This window comes from Colletotrichum lupini, chromosome 7 (assembly GCF_023278565.1).
Source record: "Colletotrichum lupini chromosome 7, complete sequence".
In the NCBI taxonomy this organism is placed as follows: domain Eukaryota; kingdom Fungi; phylum Ascomycota; class Sordariomycetes; order Glomerellales; family Glomerellaceae; genus Colletotrichum; species Colletotrichum lupini.
In genome coordinates, this window is record NC_064680.1 from 3,201,655 (window position 1) to 3,226,224 (window position 24,570).

General features: G+C 54.1%; 9 protein-coding genes across 9 annotated transcripts; 4 read left to right on the forward strand and 5 right to left on the reverse strand.

The window, feature by feature from the left end:
- Window positions 1-211: 211 nt before the first annotated feature.
- On the reverse strand, window positions 212-3,744 carry CLUP02_13996 (uncharacterized protein; the record flags this gene model as incomplete). Its single annotated transcript, XM_049292930.1, has 2 exons — window positions 212-749; window positions 803-3,744. 2 exons carry the CDS (start codon window positions 3,742-3,744, stop codon window positions 212-214), a joined length of 3,480 nt encoding a protein of 1,159 aa, XP_049150076.1.
- A 130-nt stretch (window positions 3,745-3,874) lies between these two features.
- Window positions 3,875-4,356, forward strand: CLUP02_13997 (uncharacterized protein; the record flags this gene model as incomplete). Its single annotated transcript, XM_049292931.1, has 2 exons — window positions 3,875-4,167; window positions 4,224-4,356. The coding sequence occupies 2 exons, from the start codon at window positions 3,875-3,877 to the stop codon at window positions 4,354-4,356; spliced, it is 426 nt and encodes a 141-aa protein (XP_049150077.1).
- Window positions 4,357-5,349: 993 nt separating this feature from the next.
- Window positions 5,350-6,015, forward strand: CLUP02_13998 (uncharacterized protein; the record flags this gene model as incomplete). Its single annotated transcript, XM_049292932.1, has 3 exons — window positions 5,350-5,489; window positions 5,613-5,678; window positions 5,745-6,015. 3 exons carry the CDS (start codon window positions 5,350-5,352, stop codon window positions 6,013-6,015), a joined length of 477 nt encoding a protein of 158 aa, XP_049150078.1.
- Window positions 6,016-7,169: 1,154 nt separating this feature from the next.
- Window positions 7,170-9,116, forward strand: CLUP02_13999 (lysophospholipase; the record flags this gene model as incomplete). Its single annotated transcript, XM_049292933.1, has 1 exon — window positions 7,170-9,116. One exon carries the CDS (start codon window positions 7,170-7,172, stop codon window positions 9,114-9,116), a length of 1,947 nt encoding a protein of 648 aa, XP_049150079.1.
- A 705-nt stretch (window positions 9,117-9,821) lies between these two features.
- CLUP02_14000 (uncharacterized protein) lies at window positions 9,822-13,706 on the reverse strand (the record flags this gene model as incomplete). The annotated part of the gene is made up of 9 exons (XM_049292934.1): window positions 9,822-9,917; window positions 10,163-10,721; window positions 10,777-11,417; window positions 11,495-12,155; window positions 12,201-12,851; window positions 12,963-13,119; window positions 13,176-13,384; window positions 13,422-13,491; window positions 13,628-13,706. The coding sequence occupies 9 exons, from the start codon at window positions 13,704-13,706 to the stop codon at window positions 9,822-9,824; spliced, it is 3,123 nt and encodes a 1,040-aa protein (XP_049150080.1).
- Window positions 13,707-13,914: 208 nt separating this feature from the next.
- On the forward strand, window positions 13,915-16,718 carry CLUP02_14001 (uncharacterized protein; the record flags this gene model as incomplete). The annotated part of the gene is made up of 14 exons (XM_049292935.1): window positions 13,915-13,999; window positions 14,033-14,177; window positions 14,230-14,418; window positions 14,509-14,535; window positions 14,602-14,868; window positions 15,034-15,115; window positions 15,179-15,265; window positions 15,376-15,461; window positions 15,523-15,579; window positions 15,667-16,061; window positions 16,131-16,229; window positions 16,285-16,408; window positions 16,459-16,531; window positions 16,641-16,718. 14 exons carry the CDS (start codon window positions 13,915-13,917, stop codon window positions 16,716-16,718), a joined length of 1,794 nt encoding a protein of 597 aa, XP_049150081.1.
- A 185-nt stretch (window positions 16,719-16,903) lies between these two features.
- CLUP02_14002 (uncharacterized protein) lies at window positions 16,904-18,432 on the reverse strand (the record flags this gene model as incomplete). The annotated part of the gene is made up of 9 exons (XM_049292936.1): window positions 16,904-17,048; window positions 17,124-17,203; window positions 17,261-17,455; window positions 17,521-17,631; window positions 17,695-17,965; window positions 18,005-18,172; window positions 18,206-18,270; window positions 18,330-18,356; window positions 18,418-18,432. 9 exons carry the CDS (start codon window positions 18,430-18,432, stop codon window positions 16,904-16,906), a joined length of 1,077 nt encoding a protein of 358 aa, XP_049150082.1.
- A 267-nt stretch (window positions 18,433-18,699) lies between these two features.
- CLUP02_14003 (uncharacterized protein) lies at window positions 18,700-19,648 on the reverse strand (the record flags this gene model as incomplete). Its single annotated transcript, XM_049292937.1, has 6 exons — window positions 18,700-18,825; window positions 18,928-19,068; window positions 19,177-19,285; window positions 19,348-19,415; window positions 19,465-19,559; window positions 19,618-19,648. 6 exons carry the CDS (start codon window positions 19,646-19,648, stop codon window positions 18,700-18,702), a joined length of 570 nt encoding a protein of 189 aa, XP_049150083.1.
- Window positions 19,649-21,132: 1,484 nt separating this feature from the next.
- CLUP02_14004 (endothiapepsin) lies at window positions 21,133-24,381 on the reverse strand (the record flags this gene model as incomplete). The annotated part of the gene is made up of 12 exons (XM_049292938.1): window positions 21,133-21,343; window positions 21,401-21,439; window positions 21,549-22,044; window positions 22,108-22,593; window positions 22,641-23,126; window positions 23,168-23,315; window positions 23,381-23,491; window positions 23,542-23,722; window positions 23,842-23,909; window positions 23,973-24,090; window positions 24,179-24,186; window positions 24,277-24,381. 12 exons carry the CDS (start codon window positions 24,379-24,381, stop codon window positions 21,133-21,135), a joined length of 2,457 nt encoding a protein of 818 aa, XP_049150084.1.
- Window positions 24,382-24,570: the final 189 nt, after the last annotated feature.

The window sequence follows — 24,570 nt, forward strand, 5'->3', positions numbered from 1 at the left end:
AATTGTGTTCCAAAGACAATCAACGCTGCCCTCGCAGCGCAGCGTATGTTCTGATGTACAACCAATCTAATAACCTAAACACCTTGATCCAGTCCCTTGGGAATCCGCATCCCATATCCGGTGTAAACGCCGTCTAAAACCAATCCCGTCGCATCTGGGCCGAGGCCTGAGTGGACAAAGAACCACAAACCGATTGCAAAATAATCAACATCTAGCGCCAGGCCTTGGCCAAGGGGCTTCCAATTTTGGGCGCAAACTGCAAGCTCTTTCTGCGAGCCGCCATCAGGCGCTGCATGACGCTCTCGTCCTTGTCTCTGTTGAGAATGCCCTCGCCCATCTGGACAAAGGTATTCTGCTTAGGAGGGCAGGTCTGCATGTGCAGGGTCTTGGTGGGAGAAGAGTCATACTCAGTCATCCCCGAAGGCGTCTCTGCAGCATACCGAGCAAGAGCCTCAGGCGCAGGCGTGACGGGAACCGGAGAGATCAGGCCCTGCCAGTCATCGTCGTCGTCCTCAGCCTCGTCTGAAGGGGTGTGCATCCACACCGTGCTATCACGTCGGTTCATGGGCGTGTTGGGCGCAGTTTTGGCATCGCGACCAGCCTTGACGGGCGTGGGAACAAGCATGCCGTTCTGGTTGGCGAGCGCTGTGGGCTCCATGCTCTTGCGACGGCGCGCGCCTCCGCGGGGAACCATGGAGGTGTCGATGTAGTATGGCGCCTCCTCGAGCCACTCGTTCTCACGCTCACAGCTGTGTCGATGGGTTAGCCAGACACCATTCAAAAGGACTTAGAAGACACTTACTCAAGAACCCAGCTCACGCCGACACACTGCACAACACCATTGGACTCTCTGACCTTCTCCATAGTGCGCTTGCCGCCATCCTTGTAGACGACGTGGGTGATGCCAATCTTTGAGGCATCCGAGTTGCCAGCAGCACTTGGGTTCCAGTTCCAGGTCTTGACGCATCGCGCTCCCATCTGACCGAGAAGCTCGACAAAGATACCGCTGGCGTCCGCACCCTCGGTGGTGTGCACATCCACAAAAACGACGGCACCACGGAGGAGACCTGGGTTGAGGTCCCGGCGGGGAGTACGCGCTGGTGTTCCGAGGCTCGACCAGACATCAGACTTGGCCGGAGTGACGGGGGCAGAGTCGAGCTCGTTATCGTTCTGCTCGTCCTCATCCTTGTGAGTCTTGCCAGGCGAGTAGGAGATGACGGTAGCACTCCTGTTCAGGCTTGGACGGCTGACTGGGAGTCGGGAAATGCTGGCAGCACGCTTCTTCTTGGGACGAGGAGTCGACTCATCGGCAGGTTTCAAAGGAACCTTGGAGACAGTGGAGAACTCGCGCGCCAGAATGCGGTTAGGAGTCACTGGGGGGACATACGCATCGCCGCCGAACATGGCGGGGTCAACGGGTATGTCGTTCTCGTCGCCGTACTCTTGGCTTGCCTCAGAGAGAGTGTCATCAAAGCTGTTGGACGTGTTGACAATCTCATCAATCTCCTCAGGCTCCATCAGAGACATTTCGTTGGCCTCAGCCGCAAGAGCCATGTCCTCCTCAGTGACCATGAGGTCGTCAAACTCGGGATCTTCGGCTTCAGCAGAGGCGGAAATCTCGGCCTCAATAGCAGCCTCAATCTCATTCTGAGCGTCCATATCGGCGCGCACAGTCATCTCATCCTCAAAGTAAGTGCTTCGGAGGGGAGAATCCTCGGCGCGAGGAGTGGCAGCACCCGAGCGTCCAGGAGTGACGGGGCGTCTCGGTGTCTTGGAAGGGCTAGCAGCAGACCAAGCGTTGAGTTGGTCCGCCAAGGGAGTGAAGCCAACACTGGAAACCCGAGACTTGGCCATGCTTCGTCGAGAGTTCGCGGGGGTGGCAAGAACCATGTTGTGAGCTGAAGAAACTCTGGGGCTGTTGGCGAGCTCATCATCAGAGTCAGACTCCATGTTGCCGTACGGGTCCATATCCTTCTGGCGGAGGCCGAAAATGCCGCTTGGGGCTTGAAGGATGAGCTGAGGTGCAGCCGCGGCTTGAGGCTGGAAATAAGGCTCGTCGTCGACCATCATAGGCTCTCCGTCCGAAGCCAAACCCTCCTCAGTAGCCTCGTCAACAAAGACATCATCCTCTGCAGGTCCCTCTGACTGCTGAACATGATCAACCTCTTTAGCCGGCTTCGGCTCTTCAATGGGGGCTTCCAGAACAGGCATGTTTTTCTTGAGAACGGGGTCGGCATGCCTTGGCAAGACAGCTGAAAGGCGACCGGGGAACTGCATCGGCTCTTCCAAATGAATGGACTCGTTGAGCATGGCCTCGGCGACTTTATCGAGCTCCTCGTCATCCTCGGCATCGGCATGCGACTCTTCAGCCATGAGCTTCTCGGAAGATCGCTTGACAGGGCGCAGAGCAGTGGGTGTGGACAGCAACAGAGGCTTTGTGGCGGGAGATTGCATTTCTTCCAGTCGCTCCATGGGCTTTGCGGTCATACCCTTGATAGGAGACAAGGGTCGCTTGGCTGGTGACTGAAGCAGAGAAGCCTTGAAGTTGGAAACCTTCTTCTCGCCCTCATTGGTCGAGGGCAGAGCAAAGGGCTTGATGGCGGACTGCGGACGCTTGGCCGGCGACTGAAGCAGAGATGACTTGAATGAGGATGCGGCACCATTCTCGCCGCTCGCCTGTAGTGATGCTGCAGGCTTCAGAGACACTCCCTCAGCACGCTTAGCCGGGGACTTCATCGAGTCCCGGTAAGGCGAGTTGGGAAGTCTCTTGGCGGGAGAAGCAAGAGCATTTGTGACTTCATCCTCTTTCTCCGTAGGCTTGGTGGAGTTTTCGTCATCATGGAACTGCTCTGAGTCGGACGTCTTATCGGCAGGCAACAAGTTGAGCTTCTTGGAGGATCCGAGGGCACCAGTGGGCGGCTTTGTCGGGCTCTTCATCATTGGTCGCGGGGGTGTGTCCGGGCCGGCCAACTCGTCATCGGAGAAGTCGCGAGGCATTGGGACCTGAGTAACCTTCTTAGGGCTCAAAGGAGTCTTGTCCGTCTTCGTGGCGGTGGAGGCGGCGGCGGCTGCGGACTTGGTCGATCGAGGTGCCTTGGGAACGGGAGGCTTTCGTACTGGTCTGCCCCTGAGACCAGTGGTAGCTGCGGGCTTCTCGGTCGTCTTCTTGCTTGCGTCAGGAGCGATGTTTTCCTTTTCGGGTTCTTGGAATGTTACCGTCTTCTTGACGGCGGGCTTTGCTGCTGTGACTGGTGCGGCGCGAGTACGCGTCGTCGTCTTCTTCACCGGCTCCGCTGCCTTGGAGGCAGATTCTTCAGCTGCCACCTTTCTGGGCCGGCCACGGGTGGGCTTTACTGGCTCATCTTTGGGAGCTGAGGGAAGTGTGCCAGAAACCTGGCGCGCAGCAGCTCGTGCACGAGTTGCTCGGCCAGGAACACCACTTGATGATGAGGATGCTGTTGCCGGTACAGCAGGCTCTTCTGTCTTCTTGGGGCGGCCTCTGGCAGCTCTTGTGGCACGAGGTGCGGCCTCGGATTGCTGTGCTTCTTCGGTGTGCTCTTCCTCCTCAGCATCATCGGCTCGTGTCTTTCTCTTCGCTGAGGTCGATCGCGTCGGGGCAGAAACGCTGGCTTTCGCCTTGGCCGCAGCGGTCACGATCTTGGTAGCTCTAGTGTTGGTCGTGGTATCGGCAGTCTTTGCAGCTCTGGAGCGCGTAATACGCTTAGGGGGTGATTGAGGCTCCATCTTGTGTGTGCGTGGGGTTTGAGGGCGAGTGCAAAAAAAGCAAAGATGAGGTAGAACGGGTGTTGGTTGTGTTTGCTGGTTGGATTAGTACACTGTGGTTGTCGAGAGTATGTTGTCGTTTATTTACATGATGCTGCGATGGTTGAACTGGAAGCTCAAAGTCAGGGAAGAGCGGGCGGAGGGTTTTGTTGATATGGAGCTTCGCGTAATTGCCGTTGCCATGTCAACCTCCAAAAGGGGTCCACTTTCGGAGCGCTACAGCCCTTTCCCGGGAAAACTCCACAAAATGTCAGGTGCTCGACCCTGGAAACCCTTGACACCTGGCGGTCCGATATCTACCAGCCGTCAACTACTTTTCTTCTGTTCGCTCGTCAAAACAACATCGCTGACAACGAGAACACGCCCGATCCTAGTCTACACCGCGTCATCGAATAAGATGTTGGATCTACCATCACGCCAGTGTGACCTCTAGCAAGCAGTGCATTAACACCTGATTGTGTTGTTGATAAACAACGATACAATTCATGCGTTTACCAACGGCATCTCCCACGCGACCTGTACCACATCCATCAGAAGCGATGCATGTCTGCTACACCAAACAGCCAAGCCTAGACTGCCGAGAGAGCGCTCGCCGTGACATCCACAAGAAATGACATACTTTGCGAGTGACGATGACCTCAGGTCGCTAACCTATTTGATAAGGCTCTAACGAATGGAATTTGGCTAGTCGCGACGTTAGAACCAGCATCGCTTTGTTACCTACACCTATCCAACGCTCACCATGCTTGCTCCTGGTTCAAGCAAACGGCGTGTCGACCGTCTGACGTCGAGGTGGCTCAAAGGGGATCTTGCTGTGGACTCTTCTGGGCTACGCTGAAACATTCCACCTCGCGCAGAATCATCAATCGCGCCTGGCCGAAGCACGGCGTACTCATCCTCGTCCCGTTTTGACGTATCCAAGAGATCTCAGGCAATAGAGAGCATCTCTCTCCCCGCACTCAATCTGCAACCTACTCTATTCCGGCCTGCCCCTTCTGACAAGGCACACCCTAGACACAGGCTTGTCTGCCCGCACCAGCACTCGCTAATGCGGTGCGGCGGCACCTTCTGACGCCATGGGGCCCTTAAGCAAAACTCCGGTAGTGGCTGGCTCGGGATCGACCCTTCATTGGACCCTCGGGAGGCTCATGCAGGCCATAGGGCAACCCGAGGCTCAAGGAACATGGCAAACTCAAGCACAGTTGCATACCTGGGGCTGTACGAAGCAGGTCGTCTCCTCACAAACTCCGTATATAGTGCGCGCTCCGCCTGGAAAGGGCTCGGACAGACTCAGAGGTCCGCATGAGTAGGATATCGTTCCATACTTCCCGACAGACTTCCATCGGGGTTACGTTGCCGTGTGTTCTCAGGGCTGGGCGGCGACCTCGGCGAGCAGCAGCAAAGACAGCCGCAGCAGAGCATGAGAGTCAGCAATGGGATGGCGCAGGCACACACACACACACAGCAGGCCAACACATCGCACCAACACCAACCGTGTTAGCCTCCGCCTCTTCCGTTGCCGCCGATCGATTCCAGGCACCGTTCTTGGCCCTGCTGTGTCGACGCATGCCTCGTCTCACCCACACAAATCTGTCGCTGCCATTCGCCCACCACTCGATGGCGGGGGCTTTGAAAGGAGGCAGGAGGCAGGAGGCAGAGTGCCGTATTGTATACGATGGCATGCCGAGGAATTGCGGTCAGCACGGATGGGAGAAATGTCACATATTGTCCGGATTGGGGAAGACGATGGCAGGGGAATCAGCATCAAACGCCTCAGGAGGCTTGCGACTGATGGCTAACCACCTCAAGGCAGGGCTCAAGTCTGACAGTTCGGGCACGAGCACAACACTTGCACGAGCACACGACAGCAAGGCGACGTATTCGTACTTTTCCCTCTACGGATGCACATGATTTGTACGAACAGAGAATGCGGCATGCGAGATGCCACACCGAGTGACCAGGTTCCATCTCATAAAACGCCGCACCCGAGACCGTGGAACCCGCCGCTTCAGCACTGCGGCGCTTGACCTCATCGCGCCCTGGGCTACCGTGCTCTCTCGCCCTTCTCTCTCGTTTTGTACTAATCTCTCACAGGGTTTGTCGTCTCCTTGCATCATCCGGATCCGGGCGCTCACTGTCTTCTCATCTCCCCGTCGGCATCTTGGACCGAATTCTGCCCTATCGTACTCTTTTACGGATCCTCTCTCATCTTCGGCACCCGCGTATCCCTAAGGCTCCACATTGTTTCCAATGAGCTTCTGATCGCCCCAGAAAAAGAGGCCGCCTTTTTTGCCTTTTACAAATTCCCTCTTTGGGGCACCAGACCACAACTCTGTACGGAGTACTAAGACTCCTTTGGATCCTGACCTCACATCATCACTAGCCAAGCCGGGTGATCCGGATCTTCCCATTCGCTCCATAGCCACAATTTCCGCGTACTCATCTCATCCCGCCTCAGCTGCCCAGCACGCCCAGCTTATTAGGCTCTGCGGGTTACACAGTACTCATCTCCCTCTTATTCGTCAGTCCACACATGAAACTTTACGGATACGGCACACAGGGTCAGATCAAAGATCACCTCAATCAAAGACCTTGTCCAGGTTCACGGACAGACTCAGACTCCACTGTCGGATCGTGGAATGCTCCGCCGTTGGCAATCCCTTTTAATAGCCGCTGGATCACGCTCTCTTTTCGCTTGAGTACCCTGAGATTGAATATCTGCCTGTCTCCCGAACCTTAAGTCCACTTCGTTCTCGCAGAACGTCGTCACGTCTGGGAACAGTCATTGGGAGCTCAGCTACTAATCCTAGCTCTCACCATTGACAACTCATCCCAACACCCACTTTGGATAACGCAGGAACTGATCCTCCCGTCAAATCGCATCGCTCCTCCATTAGCAACCAAGCATTGGCCAACAAGGGGCCCTCTTGTAGCAAAAAAAAAAAAAAAAAAAATACCACGGCATCCCGACGTCTCAGTCCGATTAAAAAGAAGGACCGCGCTCACACTCAAAAACTCTCCAATTCGACGTCATACCGGCCGACACCAGGCGAAAACCTTCTTTAGCTCGACGGGTCCGTGAAAAAGGCCGAAGCTTCCTCATCCCCGTCAAAGTCGCCGCACCGCACAGCCGCTGGGCCATGCCCACAAGGTCGACAATCGCTGGATCCTATTACTAGTAGTGTCCATCCGTCGCCCATCTCTACCGTCCCTTCCGATCCATCCCTTTTCTATTTTGGAGTCTGGGTTATCCGTATATCTTTCACAACCCCATCCTCTTTTTGATACCCCCTTTCAAGCTTCCCTTCTGTTCGCCCACTTACAAAACCACCGCCTCTGGTTCGACTATTCCAATAGGCCTAGGACCAAAGGAGGATTCACATACAATGATGCTCTCATCCCTATTGGTAGTGGCAGCTGCCGTTGCCCCGGTGTGGGCGGTTGATCCCGTGAAGCCAATGGCGGCCGGGCTCATCATGGAGGCCCTGGACCCCCGCGCCCTCCCGAACTCGCCTTCGGGAGGCTACGCACCCGCGATCGTCGACTGCCCGTCCGCCCGTCCTACAATCCGGTCCGCATCGGCCCTGTCGCCGAACGAGACAGCATGGCTCCCCCTTCGCCGCAACGCCACAGTCGAACCCATGCGCGAGTTCCTAACTCGCGTCAGCATTCCCAACTTTGATGCCGGTGCCTATATTGACCGTGTAAGCTCATCATCATCGCAATTGCCCAACATCGCCCTTGCCGTGTCAGGTGGTGGGTACCGGGCCCTCATGAACGGCGCCGGCTTCCTTGCTGCCGCAGACAGCCGGACCCCCAACTCGACATCATCTGGCCAGATCGGTGGACTCCTCCAGTCCGCCACTTACGTTGCCGGTCTTTCTGGTGGTGGATGGCTCGTCGGCTCCATCTTCACGAACAACTTCTCCTCTGTGGTCGACCTGCAGCGCGGCTCAAAGGGATCCGCTGTCTGGAAATTCGATCGGTCTATCTTCTCGGGCCCCAGAGAATCCGGCCTCTCCATCCTCAACACAGCCGAGTACTGGAGAGATGTTGCCAAGCAAGTCGATACCAAGGATCAAGGCTTCGAGGTTTCCATCACGGACTACTGGGGCCGCGCTCTCTCCTACCAGCTCATCAACGCTACTGACGGCGGGCCGGCCTACACCTTCTCGTCCATCGCCGACGAGCCCGACTTCCAGTCCGGCCAGCAGCCCTTCCCTATCCTCGTCGCCGACGGCCGCGCGCCCAACGAGCGCATCATCTCTCTCAACGCTACCGTCTACGAGTTCAACCCCTTTGAGCTCGGCACCTGGGACAACACGGCCTACGGCTTCGCTCCCCTCCGCTACCTCGCCTCCAACTTCTCCGCCGGCCGCATCCCGGACAACGGCTCCTGCGTCCGCGGCTTCGACCAGGCCGGCTTCGTCATGGGCACCTCTTCCTCCCTCTTCAACCAATTCATGCTCCAGAACCTCTCCTCCGCCGGCCTGCCCGATTTCATCCAGTCCGCCCTGACCACCATCCTCAACGTCCTGGACCAGGACAACAACGACATCGCCCAATACGTGCCCAACCCCTTTTACGGCTACAACCCGCGCACAAACGTAAACGCAAACCAGACCCAGCTCTCCCTCGTCGACGGCGGCGAAGACCTCCAAAACATCCCCCTCCACCCCCTGATCCAACCCAACCGCGCCGTCGACGTCATCTTCGCCGTCGACTCCTCCGCCGACACAAACTACAACTGGCCCAACGGCACAGCCCTCCGCGCAACCTACGACCGCGTCGCCCAGCCCATCGCAAACGGCACCCTCTTCCCCCCCGTCCCGGACGCAAACACCTTCATTAACCTAGGCCTCAACCGCCGCCCGACGTTCTTTGGCTGCAACGCCTCAAACTTCACCCTCTCGGGCAACCAGCGCGTGCCTCCCTTGGTCGTTTACCTCCCCAACGCTCCCTACGTCGCACACTCCAACGTCTCGACTTTCGATCCCAGCTACGAGCTCGACCAGCGCGACGCAATCATCCAAAACGGCTACGACTCGGCCACCCAGGGCAACGCGACCCTCGACGCCCAGTGGCCCGTCTGCGTAGCCTGCGCCGTGCTCTCTCGCAGCATGGCGCGCTCCCGCGAGACCGTGCCCGACGCCTGCGCGCAGTGCTTCTCGCGGTACTGCTGGAACGGTACGCTCGATACCCGCGAGGTGGACTATAACCCCACCTTTGCGATTGGCAACATTGAGGCCAATAGTCCCGCCGCGAGGACCGGTGTCAGTTTTGCGACTGGGGTGTTGAGTGCGGCGGCGGCGGCGCTGGTGCTGGCGATCTAAGATTTTGGTCTTCATCATGAAATTTTGCGCATTAACGGCCTTTTCTTTGATACAACATTACGGAACATCACGGCTGGCATTGGGTTCATTGTTTTCTGAAACTACATTGTTCCTCTGAGGATAAGGAGGGCATGTTTGGACTCTTCTTCACCACCGTCGCTCCCTTGAGAGCAGGAAAACAGGATACTGCTCTGGAGTTGGTCAGCATTAGGATCACGGACATATTCACTACACCGGCCGGGGGGGGGGGTTGTTAAAACCAGAGACGTTGGAGAAGAAGCAAGACCTCTGTTTGCAAGACTCATTAGAGAAACGTGCGTGTGAGAGAGAGAGAAGAGAGAGATGCGTAGTCTTTAAAAAGGCGAATTTGGGGATATCCACTAATGCAAACGTCCTTCCATGTAAAACATGACTGCATCAACAGGCTGCATGTAATGCCGTTTGAAGAACCACGGCTCCTGTGCTCCTCCCGTTTTCCTGTGATATTTCCCACGCCGAGCATACCACACGCTCTACTCCTCGCTAGGCTGTGTGAGATCTCTCGCCCCAAATACCGGACCTCCTCCCAAATCCTATGTAGATTGACCAGGACGCCCGGTTGTTTGCTGTGGGAAAAATAATATGTATGACTCTCCCGACTCCGACCGTTCGCCTCCCAGACCTAACGAGGAGGTATGAATGATGCAATGTCGTGAAAATCAGTCATTAACGCGTAAAAGCAGGCCCAGCAAAGGGCTCTGAGAGGAACAGGGGTTTCGGCGGAGACGGGTCGGTTTGATCACTCATTGAGTAACTCAAAGCCTGGCGCCTGACAGTGAAGTTTTAACCTACGCAGCGTCTGGTCTGTTCCGTAGCCTCGTCGTTTCCCCCTGATGGTGTCCTTTGTCGAAGTAGGACTAAGAGAATTGATAAAACGTATAATGCGGCGGCAAAGCACCGTCAGGTTATTTCGACGCCCGTCTCGAGTGACCCAGCTTCCCGTCTCTCGGATGTCTCAATCCACCAGAAACCTATCTGGATGGTCGAAAAGGGCCGTCAACCCTCACATCCTTGACACCCTCTGGCATCATTCTCAGCCATTCGGTCCAGTTGTCAATGTCGATCGGTTCGTCTCCTATCCGGAATGACAGTACCAGTTGCTGACCTTCTGTACCGAACGGAAGGCTCGTCCTCAAGGGACCAATGTTAAGAGGTGCGAGAAGAATTGAGGGTAGTCGAGCGTTTCCGGACATTTGCATATGGAGCGGAGACGGAAAGCTGTTGATCGTTTCCTTTTCAGGGTTCCTATCCTGAACGAGAGAAGGATAATTGGACAGTAGTTTTGAGTGAAGCTCTGCGGCAGAGAAGGGGCTCGTGAATCGTTGTGAAGCGCGTGTTTTTAGGTGCTCGGTGAGAACTTTGGTAAACGTGCATCGATCCAGGGCATCGAAGTGCTCCTCGGATACAGCAGCAGCCACCAGTTCCAAGACACCTTGCTGGCGGTGCATCTTGGAAGATGGAAAGAATGCGGCGTCCATCACAATCAGAGTGTCTGAACAGGCCTCCTCAAGCACCTGCTGAATACCACTCCACCGGATAGTCTCGGCCTTGTCCTTGTCTTTTGAGCTGGCAAGACGTTAGGTTCCAAGCCTCCTGAGAAGGCTACTTGAGAAGTACTCACCTGGCGAGCACCATCTCCCGGTTGCCGTCTAAGTAGGAATGACCGTTGTAGTAGACAATCTTTAGAACGTCCCGTTGATCACGATCCTCCACAAAGTCGGTAATCTTGCGCGAGAGCCATCTCCACGGGCTTTTGCAGGCCTCTGAAGCAGACGGAATAGTTGTGATCGAAAACGTATACCGGTAATACTGGTCGAAAACTTCTCCAAGTTCTTTGACGGAGCTTCCAACGCTGAAATCAGGGTCGTCCTGCCAGTACAGAAGCAAGGCCTGCGCACTTGAGTAGCGGCTCCGACTGGGAGTAGACAGAATTCTCGAAACATTGGTCTGTAAGTCAGATTTAAGACTATCAATACCAGGCAAAATTGGAGGCTTGTCGAGCCTGGGGCCGGTCGGGAGTGGCGTGCGAATGCGAGACTCGCTGAGCCGGTGACCACCAGGAGGCGTTGGGGAGTCTATCTCCATCTCCTCGGGGTCCTGCGTGAACATTGACTTCACATTGTTGTTGTTCAGGGCCGGCGCTGGGCTGAGGGGCCGCTGGCCAGCCATAGACGGGGCGATATCCTGGATGCTGGGACTGTGAGACCTATGATATTTCCTGACGGCATCCTCCCATGTCATGTTGTGATGGCTAGGATGGCACTTGGCAAGGGCGGGATTGTCAGCAGGGGTGAGCACTTTTTGATAATAAAGACGTGAAGGGGTCACGGGTGACTTACTGCAACTCTCCTTCTGCGGCAGTCATTACAGGCGCCCAGCTTTCTGATGAGTGCGGCTTTCTCTCTCTGTTGCTGGGACAAAGGACCGGTTCGCCTCCTGCTCGCGCGGACCCGGTTAGAGACGTCGGAGCCATCCTTTACATGGAATATGGATGTTAAGTTAGGAGAGGTGTCGGCACTGTACGATGTGTTGCTTGTGTCCACGGACATATTGGTGGCAGCGGATGCCGCCGTGGCCTGAGTTGATATGGACGAGTTGGTGTCCTTCCTCAGCGGAGGAGAAGCCGACTGACCGGGGGTGGGAGGAGGTTGCTGGGACTGGTGCTGAGGAGTCGTTTGCTGCTGCTGCGGTTGATGCTGCGCTGGCAATGACTGCTGTTGTTGGAGCGGAGACTGTTGCGATTGAGGCAGCTCATGATGAGACATTGAAGGTGAGCCAGTTTGGGGTCTGTTTCCAGACTCCTCGCTGCCATTCTTCGGAGGCGCCTCTAACAGACTCGGAGCCGGATGCATGCTTGCAAGTTGTGTTGTCTTATTCCCTTTGTCACAGCAGCAACTACCCTTGACCCATCCTCGGTGTACGTTGGTGTAATTGTATGTGGCGGAAAAGATGAGAGAGAAGAGAGAAGAAGAAAAGAGTTTCGAGAAGAAGAGAGGGTGGCTAGTGGAATTCCTGCGCCCCTTCTCTTCTCATACACACACGCACTTGGCTCTGTCTGGCTGTCGCGCCTTTTCTTTGAAGTTGGGCAGATTGTGTGGTGGTGCCCCACCGAGATTCACCGACGCGAAAGAGCGACCAGAGAAAAGTGAGGGGTAAAAGAAACGGGTCCTCGGAGGCGGGGAGCAGCCAAACAGAGAATGCGCCGAGGGCAAATGATGCCAATTGAGACCCGGAAACCGGAAGAAACCACCGCAGGGACGGTCGAGAATAAAAGAAGGACAATCAGACTTGGTTTCGGTGGACGACCGTCTCAATTCGAGGTGTGTGAAGGTGGGAGGATGAGGGCCGAGGCCAAGGTGCACGAATAAAAATAAGGTCGGTCGGTCAGGATTTAAGGGTACGTGCACCGAGCACCGGAGAGGGAAAGAGCGAAGAAAGCACGGGCCAGGACCCCCGGTAAGGTACGGCGCTGGGAATTGAGATCGGGAGGTGAGGTGGTACTGAACCTCTGGTAGTGCCCGTACGCAGTAGTGTGGTGGTGGTGGGCTGGTTGTGGTGGAGGTGGTAGTGGACTTTGGTTTGGTCGCTGGTGGTACCTCTGGCTGGTGCAAAACCTTCTCCAATATGTCGATTGCGTGGATTTGGATGTTGTTGTTGTGGTGGGAGAAGAGAAAAAGCGACGAGGTATGGATACTTCTGGCAAGGTACCGATCAGTTCAGGCCGGGATGGGGATGGGGATGGGAACGGGTGAAGGGGACGGGGGAAGTTGGGCCTACGTAGGTGGAAAGAGAGACATACATACTTACAGTCTGGATGGATGGAAATCTGTTGACCGGGCCGGTACAACTAAACCTCTCTCCGAATTTCTTGCAGTCAGAGATACACGGAAAACAGATACGGCGGTTGAAAAGCCCTTATTGGTAGGTAACGAGCGAGTATCGTTGACTGAGGTGAACCGAGTGACTTGCAGAGGTGCAGCACAAGGCAAGGTAGGAGGGAGAGGGACGAGACTGAGAAACGAGACAACCCTGCGACAGGGATCGTGAATGTTGTGGATTTTGGGTTCACAGAGTTTCGATGCTTGGGCTTTGGTGCTGAGTGATTGATCCAGGTGAGGGTTGTGACTTTTATCGAGCGGGTCTGGGTCCGGGTTTCGGTCTGATGTTTTTCTTGTGTTGCTGCTGCTTGCCGACGCTGAGCGGTTTTACTCTGGTTCTTTGATGATGCTCTGTAGGTAGTCGGCCTTCTTTCTATGTTCCGTTCACCGGGTCTTATGGTTCAAGGTATTTGAAGATGTTTGCTGCTTCGTTTCCGTCCGTCTTGACTCTCTGCTTGCTAAGAAAGGGAGTTAGAGAGCGAGGCACACAGAGAGACAGAGTACACAAGCCAAGACGCGTGGTAGGTAAGGTAAAGAAATCCCCGCAGAGTCGAGGCCCCCGGTCCTTTCCTCAAGTTTTCTGAGTCGTTGCACTGGCAGGTGTGGATATCTCAAGAACAAGAGGACCGGGTTCCTCTTCTTTTCCAGCATCACGCTTCACCAAAGTCTCCATTCGTGGATGAGTGTGAACATCATCATATTTTCTTCTTCACACAAGGTTTTCGCTCACCTCAACTCTCCGTTGCACCTTAGGTGACTACGTCCATGCGAGATTCAATGCAATGCAAGCTTTGAGGTCTGAATGGCTCAATCGTTTTTTCGGGGAGATGGATGTAGGATGATAGGCACTTGCAAGTTGAACAAGAAATGAATAAGAAACTATGGCAGAGCACGAGAGAGAGAGAGAAGAATGGGCTCAAGGAAGCAGTCGTCGGGTATTCATTCGTACGGAGCAGAGAAAGGCAGGTGCGCAGTAGTAAGTCGCACGACACAGCCCAGCCGAGCCTAGTCGTGCCAGTCTTAACCTCCAAGTCAGCTTCCATTCGATCTGGCCAGCCCACCTCACCTGCTACCCCATGGTGCACCTCAGGTTTGTCTACATCGCCATCTGCATCTGTATTCTGGGCTACCTAGGTAGAGAAAGGTATGTACTCATGAAGTACCTCGTCTCCGTGGTGGCTGCTGATATACCCAAGGCAGGTACTTTGCCTCATGCAATTTCTTTCAAGTCACTTGGACTCAGTCACTCAACCTGATGGAAGGAAGGAACTGAGGTGCACTCTTTCCAACTCACCTCAACTAACCCGACCTTGGAACATCTCGGAAAGGAAGCCGCACCCGCATTTGTACCAGCCACTGCATATTGAGGTAGTTACTGTTCCAGCGTTCTTTCCCATTACCTACCTACCTTACCTTACCTGACATCCAGGAATAGGTAAGGTAGCAAATGGAAAGTCGACAACCTCACTTGTCAGGCTTCGCGGAGCGCTTGACCCGGCACCGTTTTAATTTTTTTTCCTTAACCCTTGGAGGGGAAGGAGGGGGAAACAGCGCCTGGCACGTCAAAGGAAGGGTCCAGGGGGGCCACTGGGGGGTGGTGACCTTTCACCTCCACACGCGCACGCACCAGATTCTGCAAAAGGTGGGAAGGTGCGAGGTGTGAACTGGGATGGAGCGATGGGCCACGGGCAGTTTGCTGCGCCGTGGCGGGGACACCTTCCCTATCCAAGACCTCAAGGTACTCCGTGCCGTCATTTTGGCAGGGAAGTGACTTTGCCCGACGGTGAGCTTCCATGGCACGCATGGAGGACGGGAGACCTTTCTCGGGTTGGCAGGTGAGAGAGGAAATACGACGGTTGCTCTTGCCGCCAAACCGCTAAACCGCTAAACCGCCGCTCTCTGCTCCGAACCTCTAGTCTTTTTTTTTTCCCCTCCCATCGGCGTTTTCTCGTCTTGTCTCGTCCGCCTACCTTAATACCTGACCACCTCACCTAATCCAGTCTACCACCAACCGTCAGCCTAGGTATCACCACCACACAGAGCATCCGTACCTTGACCTGTTACCTTGGCCAGCCAGTTCTTGTCTACTCACCCTTCTCCCCCGCGATCCACCTTAGATCTTAACGAGATGCTTGAATCGAGTAGAATTATGGGGTCATTGCTGAAGCGTCCCAGACTCCCAGCCATCACTGCGACAGTGTCCACACCTTCAGCTCCAAGTCAAAAGGCAAGGTAGAACTACCATTGCATGGGATCGGAGAGGGCAGGGCAGAAATGTCCAGGACACTGAAAGATCCGTTGTCTTAGGCATGCACACATATCCGTACGCACACATTCACAAGGACAACTTCTCGCATTACGATCTGGCATGGCCTCACTTAGACCCGAAGAATCAACAGATGCGCCCGATATTCAAAGACATCCAGGCGTTCGCGCAGGATTCGCAGCCCAGTCAATAAAGCCCAGCCCAGCCCAGCCCATCAATTGAGTCGCGCGGCCCGGCCGATGATCTTCAACGAGCCAATATGCTCACCGACCGAGGAATGGTGTGAACGTCTGTTCTCGGTGTCTCGGCTAGGGGGCGTCTAGCCATGTCCTGTCCGCTTGGCATGTGCGGCTTGACTACGGAGAAGCTCGGAAACCAAACAGCAGCTGAGACCCAAGTCAATGACCTCTGTCGCCGCAAAACTACACTTCACGAGATTCCATCCCCTTCCATACAGCCAGCCGTTTTGCGCGTATTGCCTAACCCTGCCTCTTCACTGCCTGACTGATGGAAGCGAGGAACGATATCAAAACACCCGCATCCATGGAGCAAATCATGACGAGAAGGACAATGGGGAAGCAACTCTGGCGATGCAACACCAACCGGGCCTGGCAGAGAAAGACATGTCATGCGCACCACGTGGACCCTGTCCTGTCCCTGTCACCGTCTCCTTCACTTTTCGCTGTACGGATACGCTGTGCCTCCTCGTCTCATGGTCAGGTCTCGTCCCGCCCGCCCGCTCCCTGCTCTTCCGCCCACCGAGTAACAAGATCGGCTAGCTGAGTCGCTGGTTCACCTTCAGGCTTCGGGCTCCAAGCCTGCAACTGCAAGTCTCCAACAAGTTAACAACTGACCACCAAACCCTTTACTGCACCTCCAATGCATCCAAGCGGGGGCTGTCAACCCCCACAGCCCTGGGCCAATGGCTCGGTTCCTCTTCTAATTATCCGCGCTCTAGTCGGACATCAACAACAGCCCAATGCAGAGAGAACAATGAACAATATGATTCATTGGAGACCTACAGACTCGAGATCAGAGCACTATCTCGTTACGCAATACCTCAACAACCCATTGGTCTATCCTCAAGGATGTGCAAGATTGGACTTGAGGTCGGCATCTACCTTGCTTGGGCTCGCTAGGCTAACTTGCCCCAATCCAGCCTGAAGCTGTCTCTCGACAGAGTCGATACCTCTCCTACTCACTCACGATATCCCATCCGCTGCGCGCTGCCTGTGAGTCGGTCACATCCACCGATTTTTGCCCCACGAACAAGAACCGAATGCTGCGTCCATCCATCCTCTCACTTTCTCACTCCTTTCGCCCACCTGTTCAACCAATGAGTCTGACTTCACCGGAAAATACCGCCAGCCTCACCGCAACTCCCTTTCCGATAGGTCTCCGCTCATCCCCCCACACTAGCACTTGAGTCTTTCTTTCTTTTGGCCTGATTCACGAATCATCATCCACCTCACAATCCCGCTGCATCTGCACTTCCCCTCGAACGAGATGAAGGCCGCAACGTTTTGCTGCATGTTTTGCAATGCTTTTGTCTACTCAGATGGCCATGCGATGCAACGGCCCAAGTCAAAACATGCTTTCCCTTGTTAAGTTTGCCAGTTGCAAGGATCACGGGTGAAAGACGCTGTGTTCATCGCGTCGTTGCTTCTTGAGTTGCCTTGGCTGGCAAAGGCGGCAGTATTGAGAGTCGCATTTCGATTTGCCAGCCACCCTTTGCCAGTTACACCGTGGCTATGCCTCTATTGTGTGTATCAACGTTGCAACTCCGGCATTCCCATCGACAAAGGGCCGGCGTCAAAACACCACTGACCATCCAGCCGGCAAATATCCACTTCTACGGTATGCCTGTATTCGTCCTTCCAGACCTCTCCTGCCGTGTCGACGACCTGGCACAGTCAAGGTGTGTCTATGATTAGCGGCATATGCACGAAAGACGTGCGTACATACTGGTGGGATTCGCGCTTCAGATAGCCGTCGCGCCGTCTGTTCTTGTCGGCCTGCATGGCATGTGCAGGAAAAACAACATCAACATTTACAGCCGAACCTCTCTCAGCTATGGATTCTCTACCGCCCCAGACATTGAAATTCGCCTTCTCAAAATGTCGGTTTGGACTTTTGGAATAGTCCAACCAGCGCGACTGTTCAGCACATCATCAGGATCGGACCGAACCACCTTTGTCCATGGCGCCTGCCGTCCTTGCACAACATGAAAAAAGAGGTGGCGGGAGCGGGCAGCGGGTGCCACATCCATCTCATCGTCGGGACCCGGTGAGCTCAATGTCCCCACCCCTCCGAGCTCATCACTTATCTCGGTCTGCATTCCTCCGGCCATTGAATAGATGGGACCAGAGCCGGGGCCAGAAGCTCACTGGCTGACCTTGAGGCCCATCTGCCCATCGCCGAAGATTGGGCAATGATGAAGTAAGATGTCAAATCCCGCACGGTGAAGGAACGGCAGGCTGGCGGATGGCAGACGCCAGACGATGGTTCCACCAGCGGCCAGTGGGATTGGCCAGCCTCCGATATCGCCCCATTCCGCTTTAGGACTGACTCGGGAACCTCCCGCCGACCGAAGCCGCTTCAGCGAGGTGTGACAATGGGCGGCAACGCGGGCGCGAACGGCCTCTGAAGCGGTCGGCGCCCGGCGTCTAGCCGACTTGATGGACCACGCCCCCAGCCTCAGTCACCTGGCACATTTTGAATGGGGGTGGATGTTGAATGTTGCTTCAGAACGTAAGACAAGCCTCGGCAGTTGCTGCAAAATGCGGGACTTCTTATACTGGTTACCCGCCTTTGCTACCATTGCGGAGGTGACACACAGGCTCGCGTACCAAGTAGCCGGTGAATCGTTGTCACTAGCCCTAGTAAGTTTGCGGCTCAACTCTCACCTGACCGAGTCGCCTGCGGTCCCAGACCTTGGTGATTGCTCACCTAATTTAGAGCGGACGCCACTCTTGACATTGACTCAGTCACAAGAGTATACCATCGGCTGGTTGTGATATACTGACTGACTTCTTCCAGAGTTACTCCTGAATATGGCTCAATTGTCCCTATTCACGCGGTCATCATTTGTAGACATCAGCCTGATAGATCATGTGACCTCCTCGTGATACATCTTCACGTGTGATTATCAATCACAGCCTCGAGAATGCCCTTGGTTGTTTTCGTATTTCCCTAAGATCATTAGCATGTGAGACGGGCAAGGAATAATATGGAAAATTACAGCATGCTGCATATATCTCCCTCTTTAGGGTCCCTTGCCGAAACATGACATATCATATCGTATACCAACAGACTGATATACCCCTTACAGTAATCCTTGTTCGTCAGGTATCCACCGATAGCTCAAAAACGACTACGGATAACCTGCTGTTCACAATAATTAGAGTTTCAAGTGTCCCAAGGCAGTGGTAGACCATGAGATGGAGTTGCTGATTCGAATGATGGACCAGATCAAGTGAGCAGTGAGCGAAGTACCAGGGTCCTTGAAGATACCATGTTGCCCGAGCTGAATGCGTCTCGGGTTGGTTCTACCCCGGATACTGCTTGACCAACGAAAGGTAAGAGAAACTACAAATATAACGGTTCAACTTGATAATCAGGGTGCAACCTTACCTTGGGTATCAGCAATACAGCCGTGCGTTTCGACGTATCGGTCACTCAGCGGCCATAGCTGATGTAACATGGATGTAACACAGTAGTGGCAATGTAATCTCCATACTCGCTCCCTTGGACAGGCGACGTCTACTCGCTATATCAGTGTACAGTTGCAATCAGGGTCCGCTTCTACTCTTGATGATAGTCGCCCTATTCATCGTTGATGAAAGATCGACCGCGTTCGTGCGCCGGTAGTTTGGACCTTTCTTGTATAATGCTGGCCACGGCGATTCTCCGGCACGGCATGAGTCATCTTAGTCTCATGAGGCACTACGATTTGAAGAGGCGTGAGATTGACGACGGGAGAGTATCTGAGATGGGGAGATGAATGTTAACGAGGTTGGAATAAGCCCCCCCGCGCGAAGCTGCTTACTCGGATATCTGTCCAGATTCCATGCGAAGGCAATCTCGTCCGAGTACTCCGTGTGCAATGGCTCGCAGCTTTACTTGCTAGTTGGCTTGATATATGACATGATATCCTGTGACTTACTTCCTCGTGATGACTGCTCCGGATTTCCACGAGCGCATCTACCGTCGGAGGTTTGGAATGACCTGTCGTTTCCGGTAAAACTAACATAGGCTTGCCTAAGAAATTCCGGTCGTGGTCTTGGCATTTCATTACTGTGGGCGTGGACAGACTGACCTGGCACAGGAGGGGGTGTAAGGGGGTTCATCCATGTGAAGTCGAAATCAGAAACGAAAATGTCAGATCAATGGCAGAGGGGACTGAGATCCCACTCTGACTTTGTTGAGTCCCCTACAAACCCTTTGCACGAATCCCCCCGAGTCGCAAAGTAGTAGGCAGACACCCTGATATGGTAGGTGTATACTCATCGAAGCCGCGGTGGTGTAGTAGCACAGGTCCAAGATACGTCACGCCAGCGAACCGTGATGTAGGACATTTGGTGGTTTATTCGTGCATCGTTATATACAAGACTGAGCCTGAAGTAAAGAATCGTGAGTTTGTTTATATCGAAACGCTGTCTTCGCACAAGCATGTAGGTCGACCTCGATTTCCGTCTAATTCTTCTCCGCCTCAGTGATTTGTTTGGCTTGTACGATACATTAGAGGGTCTTAGAATCTACCAAACAGTGGTGATGTGTACGACTTGAGGGTCGTCATGACCAAGTATCGCATGATGGACAGATAAGCAGGAGCGTCCTCTGTCTCCATCGAGCCCCCGTGCGCGTGGCACGGCTAGTTGGAGCAATTGCTTCCAAGTCCTACGGTCCGAATACCTTGACCCAAATGACCTACACGAGGGAGGAGAGCCGGGTGGGGGGCATCGAACGGCTAGAAGGGTGGCTGGGCGTGATGCTGAACATGGATAACCGATATACGATAGCCAAATAACCATCTCCTTTGTTGGCTGAACAATGTACCCAGTTCTAGACACATAAATTACTATTGTTTTCTCTCTTAAAACAAACCGGAAGGATTGAGTATCACGACGTTGGGAACGGCTTCTGTCTTCCGGTGTTCAGTCGTCCTTCGAATGCTGGTGCTGGGGATTGGGACGAGTTTGTATCTAACCACTTCACCAGTGGTACTCTCCCTCATGATCTCGAACCGGAGTAGGAGGTAGGGGCGACACCCTATCGCTCATGAGAGATCTCTACCTTTGCCCAAGCATTCGGATATTTGGTACACTTACTAAGGGAACATCAAGGTCATCTATAGGGCGAGTACACTTGGTCGAGGAAACGTAAGGAGATGGGTGCGATCCCCGAGAGAAGGCCTCGCTTACATTCTGAATTCCAGATTTACCTGAAAGGTGGAATACACGAAAGATGCTTGCCCATATTTCTCCTCGCCTTCGTCCTCAGATCTTTTCAAGGCAGGAGCGAAGTCGACATTGTTTACCTACCTCACACGCCGCGCGCCTTCCCTCGCAACCACCACAACAACCCAGTAAACAACAACACACCTCACCATCACCACCATCTTCATCAGCAACCTTTCTCGAACCACAATAACAACTACATATATACCATCTCTATCCACTCCTAAATACCATGGACTCAAAATACAACCACCCAAAAAGATAAAATCTCTAGAAAAATTCTCCTAAAAGTTCGGAGAAGGGGTGTTGAACCCCGACCCTATGAAAACCCCACCCCCCTAGGGAAATTTTCTGCTCGGTATTTTACCGCTCGGCTAATGCGTTCCCGGGGCGTCCCCCGGGGCAGGTATTCGTATGAAGAAAAATGTTGTAGATGAAGGATTGACCGTCCGGGTGAGGGTGGCTTGAATGTTGGGATGAGAAAAAGGGGGGGAGGGGGGCGGCACTGGGAGTGGTGAATGTGTGGGTGGGGAGCCTGAAGTTCCAAGAAAGAGACGGCTGGATACCTTCTTGATGAGCAGGTTACTGGTTCCGAGGTACCAAAGGATAGAAATTACTTTCTATTTTTCGAATCTGTTCTACCAAATAAGCAAATGAACATGCCGTCTATGATGGCCGCTGCTGGGAGCCATCCAGCCTTGCGCTACCTTTCACCTCAAGCATCATCACAAAAACAGATAACGTCCAGCGTCTGTCTACCTTTACTCATTAAAGGGGCTTATTCGCGAACCCCAACTCCTTATTTCCGCCATGAAACACCACAAACTGCGACTTTAGGAAAACGTCCCCGTAAATCGCAAAGGGCAAACCCGCAGAGCTCTGTATACCCCCAAAGCACGTCGTCGAAGTCTCAACCGTCTGCCCGTCGACGGGAGCAAACTTCATAAAGTCACCCGGGACGACGGCCTGGTACTTGCCCATGTCGACCGTGAAGGACGGTATCGTGTCCTTGCAGTTGAAGACGAAGCCTCCGTTGGTCGCGTCGTACTTTGCGCTCGCGATGCGTTGGTAGTACGCCGAGACGATGGCGTCGGGCAGCAGCATGAGCGTCGTGCCCGTGTCCGCGATGGCGGCGTGAGGGGCCGAGGTGGGCGCGCTGCCGTTGGAGCCGACGGCGAAGCCTTGGGCTGTGAATTGCCAGAAGCCTTGCGTCGTGTTGGCGGGGACGAAGGTGATGTCGCCCGTGTACTCTGTCGAGTCGAGGAAGCCAAAGTTGTAGTTTCCAGCTTGTGATTGCGAAATTAGTGAATAGTTCCGAAGGGGCCTTGACGTGAGAATTTGAGACTTACCAGCTGCCTTCTTGAGGTTTGCTGTGAACAGTGGCATGGCGAGATTGTTCATTGCATTCTCGAAAAAGGTTTTCTGCTTGGCAGGCTTGACGGTGTTGATGTTGCCAAAGGCAAGTCCGACAAGACCAGACTGGTTCTTGTTTCGGGAAAATGACGAAGACACTTGAGTAGCAGACTCGACTGCTTGGCTCTCTACAGTCACGCCGCCGATCGTGACGGTGTCCATGAAAACATTACCTTGGGACGAGCTACCGTCGCCATAGGAGATCGACCAAGAAGCACCCTGGAGGACTTTGGCACTTGTACTGGCGTTGATGTTATACACTGTCTGCCCCGCGACTTGGGTTATGGGTGTCTCGCTACTGAAGACCCATAGATCCGAGGACCCGGTATCGAAGTTGAGCGGGATAGTCTGGGGCGGTGTGCCGATCTGGACAGGGCAGAGATACTGGCTGTCGAACTCGGCGGGAATCGCCGCAACCTCTCCTTCAGGACTGTAAGCTTAATCCCAAGAAGCCGACATATCAACTTACCACCTGGAGGTGTCTTCGTGCCATTGCCTTTGTTACCTCCACCTCCGGGAGTAGTGGTTGTACCATTGCCCTTGGAACCACCAGCACCAGCATTGCCTCCTTTCCCTCCCTTACCCTTTCCTTTGCCGCCACCCTTACCCCCTTTACGACCGCCATTGCCTTTGCCTCCGTTCAGCAACCCAAGCTCTCCGAGGATTTGATCAATGAGCCCTAGTAGATCGTCGGGAATCTGCTGCCCGAACTTGGAATAAGCTCTGGCCAGTGCGATGGGCCCTCGCCTGTTTCCATAGTAAAAGTCGGGATTGGGAGCCTGCTCGATTCGGAAGGCCGCGCCGCCTAGAGTGGAAATTTCTAATTTTCGAGGTGCCGCATCTACTAGATGAGAAGCAAAGGGAACGAATGCTGCCACTGCAGCTGGTTTGGTGAAACGCAGGGCCACTTGGGGTAGATGAAAGGTCTGGCGAAGGAGTGAAGCCAGATGAGAAGCTCACAGAGCTTTCAGCAAATAACGATCTTAGAAGAAGAACAGTATGGAGATAGTGACACAAGGAAAACAAAGGGCTTGGAAGCGCGGAGCGTCCTGGAGAGATAAGCACACAAGCTTTTGCCAAGTTCGCTTCCCATTGTAGCAACGCATAGATCGACCTTCTCAGCCGTTTCGAAATGCTCGAATACCTAGTCACCAGTTGGATCGCCATCCAGGCAATGACGAATCGCGAGACAGAAGGAGGAAATTCCACTTTCCGGGCCTGGCGACGAGGACCTGATGTAGGCGCCAGGGGCTGAATCGTTCGAGTCTGCCTGCCATCGACGAGTCGAAAGTCTCCCAAAGAGGCGCATCCGTAGATGACCTGCGACAGTCGATCATTCAGCTCAACTCAAAGCGTGGTCCCTCGCGGACACTGTACGCCGGACTCGTGAGGCGGCCTCTATGGCCGTATGCTTGGCTTCCGAAACACTGTAAGTCAGGCATGCGACCCCTGTCAGCAAGGTCAACCAAGTCGCAATGCCGAACTCCCGTGACGGTTCGTTGGGTTCCCAGACCCCTGTTTGTAGCCGCAGCGCATCCAGCTAGGTCAAGACTTTACTTGTGATGTGGAACGAGGGCATCCGTAATGTGGGAAAGCGAAAAATTAATGATCAATCATCTGAAGTTGCTCAGAGACATGCGATGAAAAGAGCGGGAGAAATAGATTGCGACGTATCTTGACGTTCAAAGTCTAATACGGAGACGAGCAGAACAAGGGAGTCGGAGAAGGTGTGGCATAGCTGTGACGAGATTCATGCAAAACTGAAACCGCTCTCCATCCTTCTGTTGACAGCTGTTGTGACTTGGATGACACCACTTGAGTCTTCGGCCGAATCCCCGGACATGTGCGACGGTTGTGAGTATTTGACATCACGGAGAGACAATGCTTGTTCCGAAGGGAAAAAGCTGGTCGATGCAATACTGATCGGACAGTAGGAGAAGTTGTCCGTTCCTTGACGTCAGGACAGCCGGGTTCCGATGGCTTATAAGCCCGGCTTGAGTTTGCGACTAGAGATACTTGCAGAAGTCAGCCCGTTGATAAGGCGTATCAAAGAGGCATCGTCAAACGTATTGGTATAGTAACCGAGCGAAGGATAGCGCCATCACTTGGCGAGGTCGATCTCTGCAAGCTAATCTCTCCAAGGCGTCGTTGCCTTGATTTTCCGTCCGAGATCCTGTTGGGACACATTCATCTTGCCAGGTAGTGGCCATCCATCATCAAGCTCTCGGTTGACTGGCCAATACCATTTCATCGGAATTCCGATGATTCAGGGATCGAAGAAGCGATGAGAGAATGTGCATGTGTGTATGTGTTCATGGGTAAGGTGAAATGAATGGTGGCTTGACAGCTGCCCAAATCTTCAAAAGGTGGAAAGCTCAAGGTGGAAGTAGATTCCCGAG